The following is a 20983-nucleotide window of genomic DNA, read 5'->3' on the forward strand; positions in this document are numbered from 1 at the left end:
GTTTAGGTCTCTCCTGTTAGTTGTTATGCCTCAGGTATTAGGGTTCAGGTTCTATTTATCAACGTCCCAGATTCAGGGTTTAGTGTCCAGTTCTTAGCTCCTAAGGTTTAGGGTCTAGTTTTAGGGTTCAGCTTCCAGAGTGGTTGCTTTAGGGTTTAGGATTTAGGGTTGGAGCCCCTTTGTTCAGTTTCCAGACAGTCGGCTGTCAGCTATTAGGTTTTATGGTTGATTTTTTAGGGTTTGCGGTTCAAGATTTAGACGTTGTTGAGTTGGGGTTTCGTGATGTAGGTTGTAGATTTAGCGCTTACAATTTAGGGTTCAACTTATAGGATTTATTTTTTCGGCCTGCTGATGTGGAGATTAGGATTTCGGTTTTACCAGGCATCATTTAGGACTTCTCGTTTAGGGGTTCACGTTTAAGATTACGTGCAGATTCAGTGTTAGACCTTCGATTTAGCCATCTGGGGCTAAGCTTGAGGGATTATTTTCCACGTTTAGTGTACTAAGGTTTACGTTTCTGAGGTTTTGTGTTAGTACTCAGTGCTTCCTGTTTAGCGTTTAGGGGTCAATTTTTATGTCAAAGTTTAGGGTTTATGGTGGAATCTTTAGGTTTCTCAGGGGTCAGGAATTAGGGATGAAGGTATAAAGTTTAGCCTCACGGTTTATGTTTTAAGATTTAGGTCTCAATCCCTAGACGTGTTGTGTTGGCTTCAGGGCGTGGTTCTCAAGGGGTGTGGTTCAGGCCTCAGGTTTCGCGATCCACTGCTCGTCTTCTAGGCGTTAACGTTTATATTCTTAGGTTCAGGCGTCAGGGTTTACGCTTTATATATTAGGGTTCAGTTTTCAGTTGTCAGATGTTCGTCTCATGTATTAATCATAGTCATCAGGATTTAGGTTCCACGGTTTAGCGTTCAAGGTTTAGGATTCACTGGAGGGTGTGTAGGTTATTGGGTGTAGGGCTGAGGATGGCACTTTCATGGTGTTATACTTCTTAGGATTTAGTGCTGAGGCTCTTGGCGTTTGGTAGTTTAGGGTTCAGTCTCTACTTCTTAGGAGTTTCGATTTATGGTTTAGGCATCATGATTGGGGGTCTAGGGTCCATTTCTTACATTTCAGACTTCTGGAGTATGCATTATGGGCTTATGCTTTAGGGAGTTTATTCTCCTTGTGGGTACGCTTCGGAAGCTTCGGGGGGGTTTGTTTTACGCTTCATTTTTTACTTGTAACCTTCTCTCTTCTTTGGCCAGCGTTTACGGTCTACTGTTTGAGCAAGCAAGGTTAGGATGTATTTTTCAGGGAGATTTTGTTAGTTTGGTTGGTATACTTCTTTGCATTTCACTTCCTGCCTGAGGATGGCAGTTTGGTTAGGGGGGGGGAGGGTTCCTACTACTTTGTTTGGTGGGGTTAAGATTTGGGGATTACTCTATAGGATCTATATTCTACGGGTATGCCTTTATTGCCGTCGCTGCGCTCACTTGTTGCTGAGGGTTTACCATCCAGCCGGTTTTCCTCCTTGATAGGCTTGTTTTGCTAAGTGTCTGTCCTCCGAGCTTATTCCTTTGTTTTAATTCTTCATGATCCACCGTTTCTCTTTAGGGGTTTATTCCTTACGAATCAGATGGTTCTGTTCAGGACCTAAAATTGTTGTGTAGGGTACGAGTCCCTTTTTGAGCTCTTAGGGTGTAATGATAAGGGGGCAGCCTCTGTCATGTTGCACTATATTTTCGCGACAGCATTCATGGCTCGTGGCTTCTTAGTCTCTGGATTCCGAGTCAATCCCTACTTCCTGCTTGGAATAACTTGGGTGCCGTTTTGGGCCTCCTCTTGTGCTGTTTGATTGTTGTTTCTTCACTTGTGTGCCCCTGGCGTCGCGTGGGACAAACTCTTATGAGGTATACTCCAGAGTTTCCCCCGGTGGCGGTTATTGGACATTTAGGTTCCTTTCCTTGTGGGTCTTTTATTCCATTAGATAGAGGATTGATTCTGCTGCACGGGTTTAGACGCGTCGGTTCCGACTATATGTTCTCCGGTCGATTTTGGGGTGATAGTCTCCAGCCACTTTTATTATGCAGATTTGGTCAGTTGCTAGGAGTTGTTTCCTAACTTGTAGATTTATGTCTTATCGTTTAGGGTGCATGGGGGGGGATGGCGGTGATAATTGTTTGATTCCAGGGGTTTAGGCCGTCTGTTTCAGTCTATAGGCAGTAGTTATTTGCTTCTAATACTTGGGTGTTAGCCCCCAAGGTTCCGTCCACAAGCGTGATGTTCCATTAATTAGGTGCTAGTGTTATCTGTGGTATCTGTTAAGTTCCGGGTGTATGAAGGAAGGATTTTTTTAATATCTAGGGCCCGTGGTCTTAACCAGCGTTTTAGGTACCCCCTAGGTTTCCTGAATTCGGGATCAGTACTCCTTCCTTGGCCTCCACCCCTTGTGCACACAGTTGGAGGGATATCTTCTTTATTTTATTAGGCAGGTTTCTGTACCCTAGGGCATACAGACGAGAGGTTTCCTCCTGAGTTTCGCCCTCTGTTTTGAGGAGTTAAGGGTGTCTGCTTCTTGTGGGGGTGCGGTTTAATTTCCTACTCTTATTGCTTATGTTTAGATTTCATACTGTAGGATCTAAGGCTGCGAACTTAGCTCTACTCTTTTATGCTTGGTCTCTAGACATGAAATTTCAGGGTGACTGTTGAGAATTCAGGGAGTCAAGTGGGCACTTGTATCTTATAGGGTTGGTGATTGAGGTCTGGGGGGGGCCGGTTGTCTGTAGACTGCTTCGCTCAGGTGCATAGTCTTCGAGTCGAGTCTCAGGTTTTAGGGGCTATTCTTAGCTGTAGCCTTGGGAGCTAGCCCCCATTGTTCGTGGTTCCGGAATGACCCTTCGCTTGCTATTGTCTCTTCCTGAGGGTGTCGTTCCCTTGTTTTACGGGTTAGGCTTAATTTATAACTCTTGCTGCTTCGTGTTCTGGGCTGCTCGGTTTCAGGGTCATAACTTCGAGGCTTCGCTTTTCCCCTACGATTCAATTTCTTAGTTCTCTGCGCTTAGGCTTTACGCGTAGTTTTCACATTGAGGTTCTATGTCCATGGAGAAAGACTATTGCGCTAAGTTTAGAGTTTATCTGTTAGGACGTTACGGTTTCCGCTTCGAGGGGTATAGCTGCTGCCTATTGCCACTTCAGATATCGGTAACTCCTTAGCTCCCATCCTTCAGGGAGTATGCCTTAACCCAGAATGATTAAGTTCCTGATTTTAGATGTAGCCGCTGGGGGGTGAGTGCTCCTGTTCTTGTTGTATTTCCTCGGTTTTAACCTTTATGGGGCTCCTGGTATGGCCTTTTGTTCAGGTGCAAGGAAGTAGTTTGCATGCTACAGGCACTGGGGGACACAGGCAAAGCTTAGGCGTATTGATTGGAAATGTACATCTCAGAAGTAGGCTTTTACTTGTTTCCTCTTTTCTTTATTATATGGTCTCTATTTCGTACTGTTTAAGCTGTTATTTGGCCCTCCTGCCTGAGACTTTCTCCTGTTCCTTTCTTTGCTTAGGCCTGTTGTCCCCCTGTTATGTTCCCCTCTGGCTCAGATCCCTGTAATTTTGAGGGCTGAAATTTTATGGAGTCGTCTTAAAGAGTACACTTCTGTTTATATTTCTTATTTGTACTTTCTGGTTCTTAGGCTTCAATTGTACCGGGTTACGTTTCAGGACGTAATCACCCGTCTCATCCTGGTGCTACTCACGGCATTGCGCTATTGCTTTATGGTTGTCTGCCGTTGTGTGAAGTCTTCTTGTTCACTCTTTACTCTTCAATATTTAGGATTAATGCTTGATTTCTTATCCCCCTATTTCCACTCTTGAGTGTAGTGGCCAGGCTCTATTTCCTAGTTTCATGCCCTTAGGTTCCGGTGTATTGACAGGGGGTTCCTCCTACCCCTTAGCGCTTAGTAGTATTGTTGGACAATTTATTTTAGGCGGTTAAGACTCACTGATTATGCACCTTTGGTACTGTGACCATTCTTAGGTTCTTATGATCTATGGTGTAGTTTCTGGGTTGTGGCTCTTGGGTCTTAGTCTGTGTATCTCATGGCTTAGTTTCTACGGATTATCACTGAGGCGCGTTCCTTAGCCTGTACTCGCACCCTCTATCCTTTATTTCTAGGGTTAATTCCTTACATATGTTCCCCTATTTCTGTTGGCCGTTTTTATTTCCTATCTCCTTAGGGTTAGGATCTTCTGCCATATCTTGACGGTGTACGATTCAGATTCCTTGGTTGCGGATTCAACTTCACTGTTTAGGACTTATGGGATACCTTTATTGCTTATCTTTGTTTGATGAAGTGTACGGTGGTTTCTGCCTGCCCTAGGTTTATGGTCTATACTTCTTGGGTACTGTGCACTGTTCAGGTGTATTTGATATGATTCATGCTCTAAGGTGTTTTGGTGTATTTCGTCCTATTATTCTTGAGGGTATCCCCCCGAAGGTTTTTGTCTTAGGCATCACGTGTAGTTGTTACAGGTATGAATTTGGGGCGCCATCTTGTATTGCTTGTTTTTTACTTTTTAAGGTTTTGATATGTGCTGTATTAGTTGGTTTTCAAGGTCGAGTCTTTGGGGTGTATGATTTAGTTTGCAAGCTCTATCGTTAAAGGCTTATCCTTCCTGTTTCTGGTTGTGTGATCAGCCTCTAAAGTCTATTCTTTACGGTTAACGATTTAATGCTGTCGGCTCCGGATTTACAGTTTTGACTTTAAGCAGCCGCTCACAAGCATCATTGCCCACTCTGCGTTTCCAGGTGTTGTTCGTTCCCCCTCGATTTACTTTATTATTTCCTCCTTCGTGTGTTAACCCTGCGCTTCCTGGTTGTTTTTAAGGCGCCTTCTCTTACTTTCTCTCTAGGCTCTTCCTTTAGGTGTCTTGGAAGATAGAAGAAGAGATATATTGGTAGATTCTTTATTATTCTCCCCATATTCAACATATTCTAACCGTGTTAATATAAAGATACGGAACAGTCAATGTTCAAACTCCGTCGGTTTCCTTCATTGAGATATATACAGAGGGACAATAGTCTTACTGATCTAGTGCTATTTCCTTGGCTGTTTTATTCTCATCCCTTTCCCATAGGAGATATTTGTAAAATCGGGGAGTTATACACGCAGGGATGAGGAGCCGAATTATAGAGAACATATTCATCTATATTAATGCTAATCCATACTGTTGTAAGATCTTTTTCTCAGGAGTTGTCTCTCATATTCAAATGTGTATCCTCTTCTTCGTCTATGTCACTAGTGAATTTTTCTTAATCATATGGTTACTATGGCAGGGGTACACAACACGCCTTTTGCCTGACGATTCTTTGAATGCCTTTATTGAAATCTGTGAACACATGTTGAAGGACTTGTATTTATCACCTGATTTCTTGCTTCTACAAGGAATTCTTACAATAGACTCTCGAGTACAGGCGGTTATAGGAGGGTATTGCACAACTTTCTGATCCACTCTTACAGAAGATATTTTGTCGGTTATGAATTCCACTTGTGTGTTGGAACGCTTGTGTTCTCATAGAGAATGTATTTATATATGACGTTCATTAAATTATTCCTTGTATTTATCTAAGGATAATAAGAGTCGCTGTGACAGATATCATGTTTATTAGTGCTATTCAGGCACAACTGTGATATATTCATACTATGACTGTTCGTATTTTATGTTTTATCATGCAGAACAAATTCTATCAGTCTGATATCACCACCTTGAAATACAGACGAAAGGAAACGGATAAATAGTATAGATCTTGTTAGTGTTTTCCTACAAACAGAGCTATGAAGCCTTGTCAGAATTGGAGAAGATTAATACTGCGGTGCTAATTTATCTGTTTTTTCATGTACCCAGATCTGAATAGCGCCCATTAGTTGGCTGCATCCCCATAGTTCATACGGAAGCGAGAGTTTTTTTACTTATACGTACAATATATGCCGATTATAATCCCATTGGGGACAATCAATCATTTACATTGGAATTGTTAGATTACCGTTCTGTATTAATGTTGTGTGCAGTTTGAATAAACATGCTTTTTCTATAAAATTATATCTTTGACTATTATATATTATACTGTATACCCGCATTGTGGAGACATTATTCGCTTGATTCCTTAGTTGTTAAATCTCAAATCTATCAGTAACTTATTGCTACTACTTCGAACAAGAAAGCAGATAATTAGTTCCGAGATGGCTTTTAGCAATGTTTATTATTAAGCCGGAAGAAACTGGTTCCCCAATCTGTGATAAGAATATTTTAAATGTTTCTTATTGCTTGTCAATTTGCGATATTCACTTTGTATATCTATCTGTATGCCTATGGAGGAAGGCTTCTATGAAAATTAAAAAGGAATTTAGCCGAAGAATGCCCCCCCTCTAAAGAGAGAAATGGGCATCTCTCTCGTTTAGATAAGAATATAAGGGACAATCAGTGGGTTGAAAGAATCTTATGGTGTATGTTTGTTTTACTAAAATGAACTCCTCCCTATAATGATAGTATATGAGCAGGCATAGCCCCATTTTGTATAATCTCTCCAGTACCTGATAATTATTTTGTCTATAAACTATTATCCGTAACATTATATAAGGGAAACTGCTGATTATGTATGAAGAATAGTGGCATCCGGCTTAAATGTGACTATTAGAAATTAGGGAAGATAGGCAAGGGGTCTATTAATATATTTTATTCGAGGGCGTTAATGGAATTATTAATGGAAGTATCTATATTTATTTATGAGGGATGTTTATGAATCAGTTCAATCATGCACTGTTGTAGTGACATTTTATTATGGATAAGAAGAGTCTTCATTCTTTCCACTAAATCTCTTCTAGGGAAATATGAGGCTTTTTATTTAAAATGAGAATTGACAAAGTCAATATGCATACTATACCGAGTCGATACTGTCTGCTAAAGTGGGAAGTGATGCTCAAATTATGTATAATGCCGTAGGCATATCTATACGTTAAATGCGAAATCTTGGTATTGACTCAAGGATAGGTTTTACTCTAGGAACGGCATCGTATTGAAGAGGATATTCATAATGTGCTATTATCATACATCACATAGACAATGTATAAATATACGTTTGATTTAGGGAGGGAATACCATAGGTATCGATGAAAACCGTTGTGAACGTCCATGTCTGTACTTAGTAATTGTAATATCTAACAATAGAATTTTAACATTCCGTATATTTCAGTACCACTGCTGTTAAAGTTTCATTGGAATCCCATTCTATGTTCTGTATTATCCGTATCGGAACATGAATAACGCTTTTGGGACATATCTTAGGATTAATCAAAGAATGATGCCTTAAAAACGGGAAAATAAAGAATTTGCACAATTCAGTTCTGAGAGGAATATAAGCTCAGAATGGGAAACAATTTGACATTATTTGGGAATTTTCTATTACCTTACGCTATAAGGAATCTATTTAGATATGATTTATGTCAATTTAAAGAAACCACAGAACAGGATACCCTGGAACCATGTAGATACTAATGCTAAGTCATAGCATAAGAATGTCCTTTCCAGAATAGAGGCAGAGTGATTGCAAAAGAATAGTCACATATATTTAGCCCAGTTATATGAAGATATACAGTACATTCTGGTTCACCGAATGCATTGTAATTAGTATTACTTACAATATGGTGTTCTCTTTTGACGAGTGCAAGACGTGATGTGTGTAAATTGGAAAAGAAAAGAGATGCTCACAAGTGTCCTCAAATGAAGCGTCCCTACCGGCGGTGTTAACTGTGGTTGGACCCAAACTGAGGAGAGTATAACAGAGTAGAAGAAATGAGGAACAATCCAATCTCTTCTTTGAGCGATCCTTACATGTAAATCTCTGTAGAAGTTAATAAATTTCCTAAGGAGCCTTTTAATGAGAGGAGGATATTTATAAATTCCTCGTCCTTTTCCGCTTCCCGTGTTGAGCGTCTTCTGATTTATTAGTTTCCGTTTATTGTTGATCGTAAACTGCTTAAGGCATTTCTGGAAACTATTTTTGCGCGCTATAAGAGTAAACACATGTGCAATTATCCCTTGTTCATAATGCATAACGACATGCCTGTGTGTGCAAAAAAAAAAAAAAAAGAATTGGAACAAATTAAGTATAGCATATATCATGTCGTGTCATTGAACTGTATAGGAGGAATAGATTATTGGATTTATTCTCGTTCGAAAAAGTGCCTCGTCGTTGGAAGCATATCTGTGCTCCATTATTTATAGACGGTTGTCATTCACTGCTAAGATATTATGAAGTAAGGAGAAGTACCCTCTTGGCACGATGTTCTGAACTATGTGAATCACACGAAATATACGCCTCTAGTCTATATGATATTACATGTAGGACCACAATTAAAAATGATGTGCAGGATGAATTCATTTTTATATGTAATTTTTCGGGATGTTTCTTATGAAGCTGAGACTAAGCGAAGGTGACTGGGTAATTTTTATATTTCGAATAATATGACAAGAAAATGATAAAGGGAGCCGCAGAATCAATGAAGTATATCGACGTGTTATTTTGCGGAAAGAAGATGTTTCATTCATTTCAGTCTCTTTAGAATTTTTCATAGAGCATGAGGTAATGAAACATGCGAGAAGGCAAGAAATACATGAACGCTTTACAGTCTGCCATATTCTGCTTACGACAATGTATATGTCACGGTTACTCTATGTACACCTAATACTAAAGTTAATATGGGGAAAGACATAACAGGGGAAAGATTCGTACAAATATACTCTGTACGGAATACTAAGTAATATGGGATAGTCCCCCACTATGCTGTCCGAATCCTGTGATCAAGTCATTTCATATTATTCATCATTAATTCATTACGTAACTGAATCTATTTTTCAGGACATTTTGAAGAACGGAGACAACAATGATCCGTCCTATTATAGAATTCTCCCCGTGCAGCGGCGGGGGGAACATTATCTGGTTTATGGTGTAAATAGTTGGATGTAACCTGTATTATATTCAAATGTTCATCTGAAAGTTCATATTCTTTTGATGCGCAACGCAATTAGTTGGATCGTGTCTGGTCTCTAGTACAGCAATTGTGGTATTATATAAGGTGTAAGATGTAGCACCATAAGGAACCTATGTCTACGGAGAATCCAATTTTAGCACAGTGATCGTGGATAGAATATGTAGCCGCCCCAATTTTGGACAGCACAGAGGGTTCCAATTAGGTGGGGATAATGTAGAAGGAATTATGGTTGGAGACGGTTCTGTGTCATAATATACAGGAGGTGAAAATTTTTCCTTGCGATGCCATCTATTTATGGCTCCTGATTCGTACAGATACCAGGAGGCATTTTCTTTGTTTCGTTTTTTCCCTATCCCTTCTCCTTTACACTAAGATGACTTTGCAGCATAGTTTGCAGGAACGAAGTTCACAGGAAATTATGAATAGGTGTAAATTTGTCAATACAGAACAGCCCCCAATAGACGTATTTCCACTCTGAGCATTGAAATAGACACTGAACAAGAAACCATTGCGAATTCTTTAAGAGAAACTTCGAGGTGGTTGTTCAAATAACCTAATTCTATGACCAGGGAGGATGACAGGAAAAATGCATGTTAAACAGTTGAAGAATAAGACAGCGTTCAGATTAACAGAGAGAACGCATGGCCTGATTGGAAAAGGATACATAAATCCGCCGCTGAGACGTCAAATATTATGCTGTTTATGTAAGAAATCACAGGGAGTACTCCGTGCCTCATGAGGGAGTACATTGATTTGACTGCTCCATATGGATGAAATCAGTTTTGACATTAAGACAGTGCCGACTTGTGCTTATTTATTTATTTTAATAGAGGGGGCCTTCTCTGAAATACACAACGCAAATATGTGTGGAGGCACTCAAATGACATGTCTTTCTTCATGTGATATATAAGTATTGGGTATTAGTAGTAATTGCTGTGTGGGGATCAGGTTAATAATAAATGGTTTCGGAGTTATAAAGACGCCTTGAGCAGCGTCTTATAAGAATGAAAGGATTTTAATTATTCATAAGAATCTGAAAGAGAGGAATTTTAATATTACGTGCTTTGTTTATACGTGTATCTAATCTGGAAACACTGACAAGGATTTAAATATACAGCAGAGATGAGCACTTCATATAATCCATTATGGATAGGATTACAAAGATCACAGGAAGGAGATGGAAGAAGTAAGAAAAAAGATGAACACATCGATTCCATGCAAGCTGTAGCATTCGTGTAAAATTACATATTTGAAATGTGTTTCCTCTTCGTATTCATGAAGAAGGTCGTCCTTGTTTGTTGCTGTCTATCTATGGTGACATTCTATGCATGAAAGAAGGAAAAGACCCCTAAAAGAAGATGCAATAGCTGGGGTGGTAACATGGAAGGAAGAATCTTGTGGAATATCTCTTGCAAACGCGTTTTGCTCGCAACGTCTATGTGTCTTCTTTTGTACACAGAAGGGAGCATTTTTCTATAAGTAACATTTTATGTCTATTGAGAAACATTACTCCTATCGCGATCACCTCGCCGGGTAGCGCAGAGGTTATGAGAAAGATGAGAAGTTAGTAAGAGTGGAGAGGCATATTTATATGACTGCTCACTTCAATAATCCTTGATTGACCCCTATAATGGTACCTATACCTATAAACACGTAGGTATAGATATATATATATGTGTGTCTGGTAATATTATGTTGATAAGTGAAATAACGCTAATATATTGCTTCTAAACAGTTATGATAGCACACGCGCCACACGTCGGCGTACCAGAATGGATATTGTAGAATGTGATAACTCACAAATCCGAATATAATGCTCATCTTGTACACTTGGTCAATTGTACGGAAGAGTCCTTTCCAGAAGTGTTTGCTTAATTCTTGTTGCTTGTTCTCTTCTTCTGTCTCCTGATAGATTCTGCGATACTTAACTCGTCGTTTATTTATGTGTACTGATTGGCGCGTGAAAGTATACGGATGGACTGGAAGGCGACTTAAGAGGAAATGGTTTCTCAGGATACAGAATCGGCTACTATGAGACAAAAGCTGTGGAAAACATTTGTGGTAAGTATTAAACTAATAATTAACTGAGGAACCTCACATTTATTCATTTTGATAATATCGCGCCCATTGATGTGAATCCGGTATTCTTTAAGGATCTCCCCTTCTGGATATTGAGGTCAAAGATTAGGTGAGAAGATCATGATGATTCTAATGAAACTGTTAAATCTGTCACTACATCAATTTAATATTAATTAAGGAAAAAATCGATTTTGAATCAGGAGATTGGCTAAATGGAAAAAAGTAGGCGAGTGAATAATAAAAATTAAGCGTTCTTCACCGTACAATAGAAGGTCGAAAGGACAAGATATTGCAAGAATTATATTTAACAATTCCTCCTGTCCGGTTACGCGAGCGGTTCACTACAAGGGATGCGCTAGAGCACTCTGATTAATTCGGTCAGAAAGATTACCTATTATGAGCAGAATTTAACAGAGAAAGAGACAGAAAAATACCAGTATTACGTCCGTATGTGAAGCAGCAGGGGATACAACGCAATCCAAGTATGTTAATCAGAACCCAAACAGAATCGATAGGCAATGACGAAAATAATTCTTCACCAATCGATTGTGATTACCCCCACATATATATAGTACAAGAAGGGACAGAAATAGTGAAGGAATTGTGGGAGTGGTTATAATATATTACGACGAATAAATCATAAGGATTAGGAAGAAATTCCAGTATTGAATCATGAAGAGAAACTGAGGATAACAGATATATCTGATTATAACGGAGTTTTCCATTTCGCATATGATGAATTGCAGTAAACTATGGAGACAACATACGGCATTCCTCCTTTGAGAGTGTTAAGCGAATTAACATTATGGGTATGAACTGAGGATTCATCAATTACGAGAGGCAGAAGGAGTCTATTGGCCGAAGAGATACAGGTACTTTACATTCCTCTATACGTTGCTGTCATTTATCGATAACATCCTATGTGTCTTTGAGCTCCTTACATGTCACCATGGAACATATATATACCCTTGGATATACATATATATATATCTTTCCCCTTTTATATATTGGATGAGTTCAACTGTGATAAGAATAACAAGTTTTAACCTCGTGAACTATGATAAGAATCTGACGTCATAGAAAAGGAATAATACCCAGACAGGGAAGAAGGAAGGGACAGAATGATACCAGTGGTACATATTTTTACCCGGAAAGAAAACATACTTAGCAGCATATGCAGATTCAGATTAGAAGAGTGTTCATTTGGCATAAGGATATGCCCCCTAAAATTACACGAATGTTCATGACGTGTTCTATCTATGCATATATGAAGGGAGTAATGGATTGTTCAATTTGAAGTGGTATAATATGAGTTCTAATTTCATATTGAACTTTAATTGTATGTTGCATACAACTAAAAAGGCAGCTATAGCGTTTAAATCTGTTCATGCCTTTCTCTGGAAACTCCTTTAAGTGCAATAGAATAAAGATATGGATATCTAATGGGTTCAGCGTGAAATTTTGGGCCTTCTTGTTTATATGGCTTCTTTTATAGTTACACTATTTTTGTGAATGCGTTTTCATGCCCCATCCTCTTTGTGAGTGTTTTTTTCGATGTTTCGATATTGTCATCAGTATGCCCGTGCATGTTGCATTGTTCCTCTCTATGTTTCTTCATGTTTTTGCATTTTTATAAGTGTGTTAATTCATATCGCAACTCCCCTGCATATGAGTCCCCATGCTGCATACTGCCTGTGGATGCGCCTTCGTATTGTAACATTCCCATGAGTGTGTTTTTTCATGTTTCTGCATTTTTATGAGAGTATTCCTTCATGGCGACCCTTTTCTATATAATCGTCTTAATGTGGGCTAATTTTGTGAACATGGTTTCACGTTGCCTAATTTTCGCGCAAGTCGTTTCCGTGGCCTAATTTCGCGAACGTCGTTTCACTTGGGGTAATTTCGCGAACGTCGTTTCACTTGGGGTAATTTCACGAAGTTCCTTCCATTTTTCGTAATTTTTCGCCGCCGTTGCTCCATGTCCCTTAAGCTGGCCAAAGTCCTCTCATGTGGATCGATTTTGGGGGGGGGTCCCTTGATGTGTTATATATCGTTCGAACGCTCGCTGTTTCGTTCTGCTTCATGAAATATATTACTCTACTTAATTCTTTCATGAGGATACACTTCTTCGCCGCATTTCTTTGACTAAAATTCTTTGGAGCTTTTTTTTATGATCACATTTCTCGCAACATCCTTATGAAGATACCATTTTCCCTTGAATTTTTATGAAGATGCCTGTATCTGCTTGAGTTTTATCACGATTTTTTCTGTGTAGTATACTCATGATTATGCTTTTTTCTCCTTCATTTTTATGATGCTCCCCCTTGCGGTCATTGCGCTATGCTCGTGTGACGTCACTGTGATGTGTACTGCTTTGGCGCGGCACTGTGATTCTTTCTCTTTGGGTGGCATTTTCTTAAGGATGCTTATATCTGGAAGGTTATTATAACAATGCTTCCGTGGGTTACATTTTCGCATAGCTATATCCCTCCTGTAGTTTTAATATGAAGATGTTTCTTTATGTGGCCCCTTTCTCTGGATGATATTTCCTGTTCCATCTTTATGCAGTTTTCTTTCTTTATGGTACGTCATTGTGAAGTGTCTTTTACTTCTTTGGCATCTTTTTTCGCAAAATCCATTTCACCACGTGTACTTTTAATATATTCTTTCGCTCGTCATTCTTATAGAAATGCCTTCTTTTGCCGTGTCACTATGAAGATTCCTGTTTGCGTCTAATTTTTTTCCTGAGGATAGTTTTTTCTTCGGATGCCTTGATCAGGTTTCTCCTGCCTCGTCATTATGAGAATTTTTGGTCCTCTTTCATTTTTCTTACGGAGATTCCTCTTACTGTGTTATATCGATGATATTTTTCTGTTTGATTCTTTTATAAAGATGCTTTTTTTATTTAGGATGTTACCGCAAAGGAATTTTTTGGCGAGGCATTTTTTTTATGAACATACATGTTTTCCGCGGCATTCGGATGATGCTTCTTTCTTGCGGTATTTTGAATATATTGTCCTGTTTAATCTGTTTTATATCGATGTTCCTTCCTTCCTGGGCTCCGTGAAGATGTTTTTCTGTTCGTCATTCCCTTTATCATGATGGACCCTTTTTCGCGGGATTTTGAAGATATTCTTTTGGGTGTGATTTTTTCTATGAAGATGCCCCTTCTCGGCGACATCGTAAAGATGCTGCTTCGTTCTTTATTTTTTTTATGCAGATTCTTTCATCTCCTGCTAACTGTCCGACGTTTTTTTGTTTCGTCCTTTTGAAGATATTCTTCTGCCTTGATTATTGTGAAAATGGTCCTTGAGGTCACATCATTGTGAAGAAGCCATTCTGGGTGCATCCTCGTTGTTATTTGGTACTGTAGGTCATGCTTCTTTATTAAAATTTCTTCTTCCGTAATATTCTGATCTACCTATTTCCTTTTCTTCCTATTTGGAGTCATTATGAAGATATTTTGCTTCTTCGCCTATTTATGAGGATTGTCACGTATGTGAAGTGTAAATATCAGGACCATACCGTTGTTGTAGCATTACGAAACAGGAATAATATACGCATGTGTGAAGGGCCACTTTTATCCCTTATGTATTATTGCTTTAGAAGTGATGATGTTCATGGAGTATTCCTAAGTGAATAGCACTTTCACCCGGATAATACCGTTAATTGAAGTGGAGAGTTGCGTCAAGGGTAAGGATATTCTGGAGTGTTATTGTAGCAATCCTATTGACGTGTCGGGAGTACTCATATGTTCAAAGTAGTTGCATGCTTATCCTTTCGTTACATGCAAAGAACAAGCCATCCTGGGGTACTCTTGCTTGCAGAATAATCATGTGTATATCTAAGGGGGGTGCAGCGCCAGGAAGTACGTATAATACTGTTATAGGAAGGGTATTGATGTTCATGTAGTAGTTTATGAGAAGGATTCAGAGTTTACGCCTTCATTATATGAGAAACATTATTCTATGAAGTACATGGATATTCCTCGAAAAATCTTGCGTGAACATTATTGATGTGTCAAGATTTTCGATGGTCAAGAGTGCAGATGTTCCCATACCACCGTTATATGAAAGTACTGATGGTTGAATTATATGGATGAGTCCAAGTGCTATTATACTAAAAGTATCATTAAGTGCGACGTGCTGTGGCGGGATGAATACGATTATCCTGGGGGCGTCATTATTCGAAAACTACGAGTGCGCAAGGAGTACTGCTATATTAAGACTACCTTTTTTGAGCAGAATACTCTTATTTGAGGACAACTACTATTATGTATGGAATGATGTACCATGATGAGTAGAACTATCCCAGGAGTAACATTATGTGAAGTATTTCGATATAAGATTAACGGCTCCATTATATGAAGTATAGGATTTTGGAAATCCAGTGGATTGCCTGGAATACTATTCTTTGAAGAGTATTGCTACACCCGGAATACTATAATGTTAAGAGTACTTTTGTGTGTACAGTATTAACATTCCAGGAGTGGTATTAGTAATGGAGCACTATTCTGTGAAGTGCATAGATATTCCAGGAAAACTATTGCCTGAAAAGTACTAATGTGTATTCATTCTCATTGGTGAAGATTGCGGAAGTTCGCGTAGTACTGTTATATGAATGTAGTAATGGATGAACTATAGTCATATTTTGTAGAGTCCTGTTGTCTGAGGACCACAGTCCCATAAGAATAATGGATCATCTGGAGCTATATCCTGTGACCCATCTCACTTGTGCGTAGTATTCTTATTTGCAAAGCACAATTGTGCAATGATAATGCATTTCTCAGAAACACAATTATTTGAAGGATTTCGATATACCCAAACTGCTTATATATGAGGCGCACTATTCTATTAACCGTAAGAATATACGAGGAGTAGTATATAATAAGTTAGAAGTATATGCCCCGAATATTACTATGGGGTGGATAGAACATTGAACGCTTCGTTATTTGAATAAAACCATTGTTCATACTACAATGATGTTTTCTCATTTGCGGTAACATATTTTTGAAGGGTTAAAATCCCGGCTGTAATATAAGGACATAACAGTTTTACCAAGTCTTTTGATGTATCAGTAGTAGCATTCTTTGAGAAAAGGCGATATCCTAAAAGTAGTATTATATGCAGAGTACTGTTCTCCCTGGAATATCATTGGTGTTGATAACATTAATGTTACGAGAATAGCTCTGACAAGAGGATACGAATATCCATAACATACAACCCACCTATCATTTTAGGAAGAGGAGAGGAATAGAATTAAGTAAAGGAAATTCCCAAAGTGGAGTTTATACATTGAAGGTACCGCGACATTGAGCAAAATTCCCCATTTCAGAGGAAACATAAATATATAGAGCAAAATCATATAACTGACTTAACAGTATCAACACACATAAACATGAGGCTGAAAGGAAGCATGCAGAGGAGAGGTAGCCCCAGATAACCAAAAAGAACAAAAATAACCTAACAACTAAGAGTACCTAAAGCAATGTTAACACAGAACAAATCAACCCACAGAAAGAAAAGGTGGACACAACAGAGGACACTTACAGTAACATATGAGGTGGCATATTAACAGGGCCCAATACAGCATCAAATAAGAGAGGAGTTTATTGCCAACTTTCCTGTCTCAGAATACACGCGATTATTCCCACTTAGCGAGAAAAATATATAAGTACGAAATTTCTTACATATATTAATTGGGGTTCTAAATTTTTTCCTGTTTGCATTCAGCGTTATGGCTAGAATTACAAACTGTACAATTTTATTTGTTACCCTAGGATGTAATATCCTATGATACCCTTTGTGATTTTATGCATGAAAATATCTCATTGTTTAAAAGAGATTTATTTGTTCTCTCAAGTTTTCGAAGATTCCTTAGAACCAATTTTGTTTCTGTAAAGATATAACACACTTTCTGATGTAGATTCTGGAAGAGTTATGACATTTGCTGTCTCTACGGTTAGTGTAAAGGTGTCCCTTCTTTCTGTATCTAGAATCGTAATCATAAGATATCTATGTTGACTGCCTGGGTCACTACTGGTCAAAGATCTGACCTGAAAGTTGTGTTGTTAACTGTATAATTTGTGTTGCCTTGATTTCGAATATAAGGATTCCAATTCTTTGGATCGCATTACTCATATGACTTTGATTTTACTTTTTCCTATTCCTTTGCAGATTATGAGCAAAGTGGCTATGACAATAACCTCTTAATTTTGAGAAGTCCTCCACCATTTTATATATAACAGTATTTTGGCAGTAAGGAGACTTATTAAAAATGAATCCATCAGATCATCCGCGGTTTTACTGATCTAATGTGTGGCTAAGTTGCGGCAGAGTGTTATATATAATTCCACGGTTCATGATTTACCAATGGCGCATAACCGATATTGTTAAAGACAGATGCGGCACAGGAGCAAAATTATATATAATTTTCACAGGGACGGGTTTGATTCAGAATAGAAGAACAAGGAATTAACAAATATTCCTACATAAAGTGAAACTTGAAGAAGAAAGTAAGAAAAAGGCATTGTCCAAAAACATATAGACATGCAAATCATACACATAAGCTTTGAGCGCACCAACAAATAAGTGCATAAGAAGAACCCATTTGCAGAAGTCAAGATACCTTTAGCACAGGTGCAAGAATTCTAATGTGACTTGATTCTACGTTATTTTAAAGAATTATTGGCAAATGACATTCCAATTTGACTGAATTTATTCGGCAATCACAGATATATTACTTTAAATTGAAGGTTTCCATCAAGGAGTACTGCGCTTCTACTGCAATCTATGTGCAAATAGATGGCTTTCATTATAATTCGAAATTGATTGTTACATTTCGGCAACATACGGATGTCATTAAAAGATACAATATGCAATTAGTCATATCCTGGTCAACTGCAAGATTTAAGGATGACGAATAAGTTGACTCGGCTTCCATATTTGTTCGCATTGTTAACAGGTATACAGGCTACCTCCTGTCGTACGCTTCATCGGTTTTATCCTATTTTATACTTGACAGTACATGTGAAATACATTCTAACATCTCGAACCAATGATATCCTCCGTTATGGTATCCTCAGCTTCAATGCCATACTATATATATCTATGACATTGCAGGAAAGAGAATATTTAGTTGTCGGAGTAGCAGGGTGCAATATCCCCAGTTTATCCCTTCATCCAAATTACCGTCAACGCGCGTCGTGTGCATATGTCGTCATTATTATACGATTTAGGCCTTCAAAGATTCACCCGTCTTGGGTGTAATTAATGTATTGAAGGTATTTTTCTTTATCAAAAATTTACAATAATAAGAAATATATCATATCCTTAATACATAACGTATTTATGAATTAACCTAAAGGAACAGTGTAAGAATGTTACTGAGGCGTATATGTCTCTTACTTATTTTCTTCACGTGTTACGGCATGATTCTTCTCCTCTTTCATCTTTATGCTACCTCTGTTTCTGTAATTTTAAGTTTTAACAGTCTCCTAATAAATATATTGATCACATCGTTTTCCTTTTTTTACCGTTCATTGTGCAACAAGAACTCATATTACAGGAAAAGTGCATACTATTATGTGGAGAGTCACAATTTGGATTGTTTCCAATTATTTTTTTCTTCCCTTGTGTATTTCTGGTAATATTTCAGGTACTCAAGTCGAAGGAGGGCATATCTAAAATTATATATCCTCCTTTTAAACAGTGAACAGGACAAACCTAATATATTTACTATAACCGAATCCGTATTGAGGAATGGCGTCATTATAAATAATATAATTAGTTGTGTATAAGTTTTTATATAGTTATATCTCTTATATTGTGACAAAATCCCTTTATAACGGCAATGATAGACAAGATGGGACGCCAACAGGAGGAGATTATATGATACAATAATCAGATCATTACTTCATCGTCGGGAGATTAAATATGATACAAACCAAATGTAGCTCATTATTTAATAAAATTATGAAATTGTTAAATAAAGAAAAGAATATTATCAATATCGTATCATCCTATCCCTTAATTCTCCAGTAATGAGTGTATAAACCACCTAAAAGAGACTAGGGGCAGTCATGTAGTTAGATTAATGACTTTACCAATGTCACACTAATCTATAATCAGAGGGGACTCCTAACCAAGGGGGTTCTTACGACAAGTCTTATAGATTATTAGGGAATCTATAAGAGACTCCTTTAGTCCCTATGTATATTTATCCACTAGTAATGGACTCAAACATGTGAGCCTTCTTATATATGACCTTCTTGCGTTAACCTTATAGTGAATTAAACTTTAGCTTTCTCATGATGCATACATTGAAGGAAGCATAATAATGGTAACTGATGTGAAGTGTCTATATGTTCTTTATACAGATATCTACAGGAAATATTAATATTAAATATTCCCTAGATAGGATTGTGTGGAGACTGATAAAATTAAGTAAATAATACCGTAGTAATTATGAAGTCTCTGAAGTAGATAGAGAATACTGCTAAAAGAATTTTCATATATTGAGGATTACTGGATGAGGTGAAAGAGCAACTAACTCTACACCGGGGAAATTGTAGGTTTTTTATTGAATATGTTACGTTTTCAAAATCTAATTAAACAGAAGCAATAGAGCACAACTTAAGCATAAAGGTTCTAATAGTTAAATAATTTTTACAGCCGGTGTACAGCAGTCACTTCACCTTATATGTTAACTAGTCTGTATAGTTCTTTTGCCTAATCTTATACTATATTAAGGATTTGTGATAAATATATTTATTCCATAACTGCTAGATATCAATGAATGCAATTTAGGAACAAAAGAATGATTATTACCTCTCTAAGAAGAAACTGAAGATATGTTAAATTATTTGTCATATTAACGACTGATTATTAAATCCAACAGAATTCAGAAAAGCAAGAGGTCCAAGAGAATAACCTCCTTCAGAGGTGAACAGTCAAAATTATAGTAACAATAATCAAGGAAACTATGAATTAAACTATATAGTAATAAGGATTAGACAAAAAATCCAGGAAACATAAGCGGAAATGATATACAAGTGGAATATTCTCCACATTATAATACGAATAGGGAAACTCCAAAAACAATAACCAGGCAAATTTATACTCCTCACCAACGTGTCTGATTAAAAAAAGATGCAACTACGAAGTAGCCAGACTACGTCAAATATATCATCCTATTAAATATAATGAAAACAAAGAATACGGAAGAATAAATAAACTGGTTAAGGATTCTTATGTATACAAAGGAATCAGAGGGAGGTAATAGGAAAAAGAGTCTTAAACTTAATCAACTATCAGGAAGGTAAAAAATGTACATATTCCTCCAAATCCACAAAAGCAACGGGAATAATAAGGGATAAGTAATATAAACCCAAGTCACCTATTGAAACCAAGTAAATGACCAATTAAGAAAATGACAAGGTGATATATTATCTATCCTAAGTATTTAGTCTTTTCATAGCTACAACTAGTAGACAGGTTAGGTAGACTCGAAGAAACTCGGGACCCCAAGCCTACTAAATAAGAGTTTTTCGTTATAATCTTAATAGGGTCAGATATCTGACTATCAGAAAATTAAACATCTCTAAGGCTCAGGAGCGGCCCCCCAACAGTCAAGGAAAAATGAGCAGATATGAAGATCCTGCAGATATGTGATACCAAATGGTCAAACATGAAATTATAAGTCACACCTTATTAAACAAGTTTCAACAATAAGTGAAATGATATATATGTCCCCCCTTCTGCCGCACAAATAAACTCTCTTGAAAACGAAAAAGGTGAGATCAGGTTAAAAGCAGGTTGGTAATTATAGGATCTAACGTCAATTTATTGTTCATAACCCAAAAGAAGCAACAAGCAATAGT

At 37.7% G+C, this 20983-nt stretch overlaps 1 protein-coding gene across 1 annotated transcript; it reads left to right on the forward strand.

Annotated features, from left to right (window-relative positions):
* Positions 1–8813: 8813 nt before the first annotated feature.
* C922_05071 (hypothetical protein) lies at positions 8814–8999 on the forward strand (the record flags this gene model as incomplete). Its single annotated transcript, XM_008820644.1, has 1 exon — positions 8814–8999. One exon carries the CDS (start codon positions 8814–8816, stop codon positions 8997–8999), a length of 186 nt encoding a protein of 61 aa, XP_008818866.1.
* Between the last annotated feature and the right edge of the window lie 11984 nt (positions 9000–20983).

Source organism: Plasmodium inui (genome assembly GCF_000524495.1).
Source record: "Plasmodium inui San Antonio 1 unplaced genomic scaffold supercont1.36, whole genome shotgun sequence".
Taxonomy (NCBI): Eukaryota; Apicomplexa; class Aconoidasida; order Haemosporida; family Plasmodiidae; genus Plasmodium; species Plasmodium inui.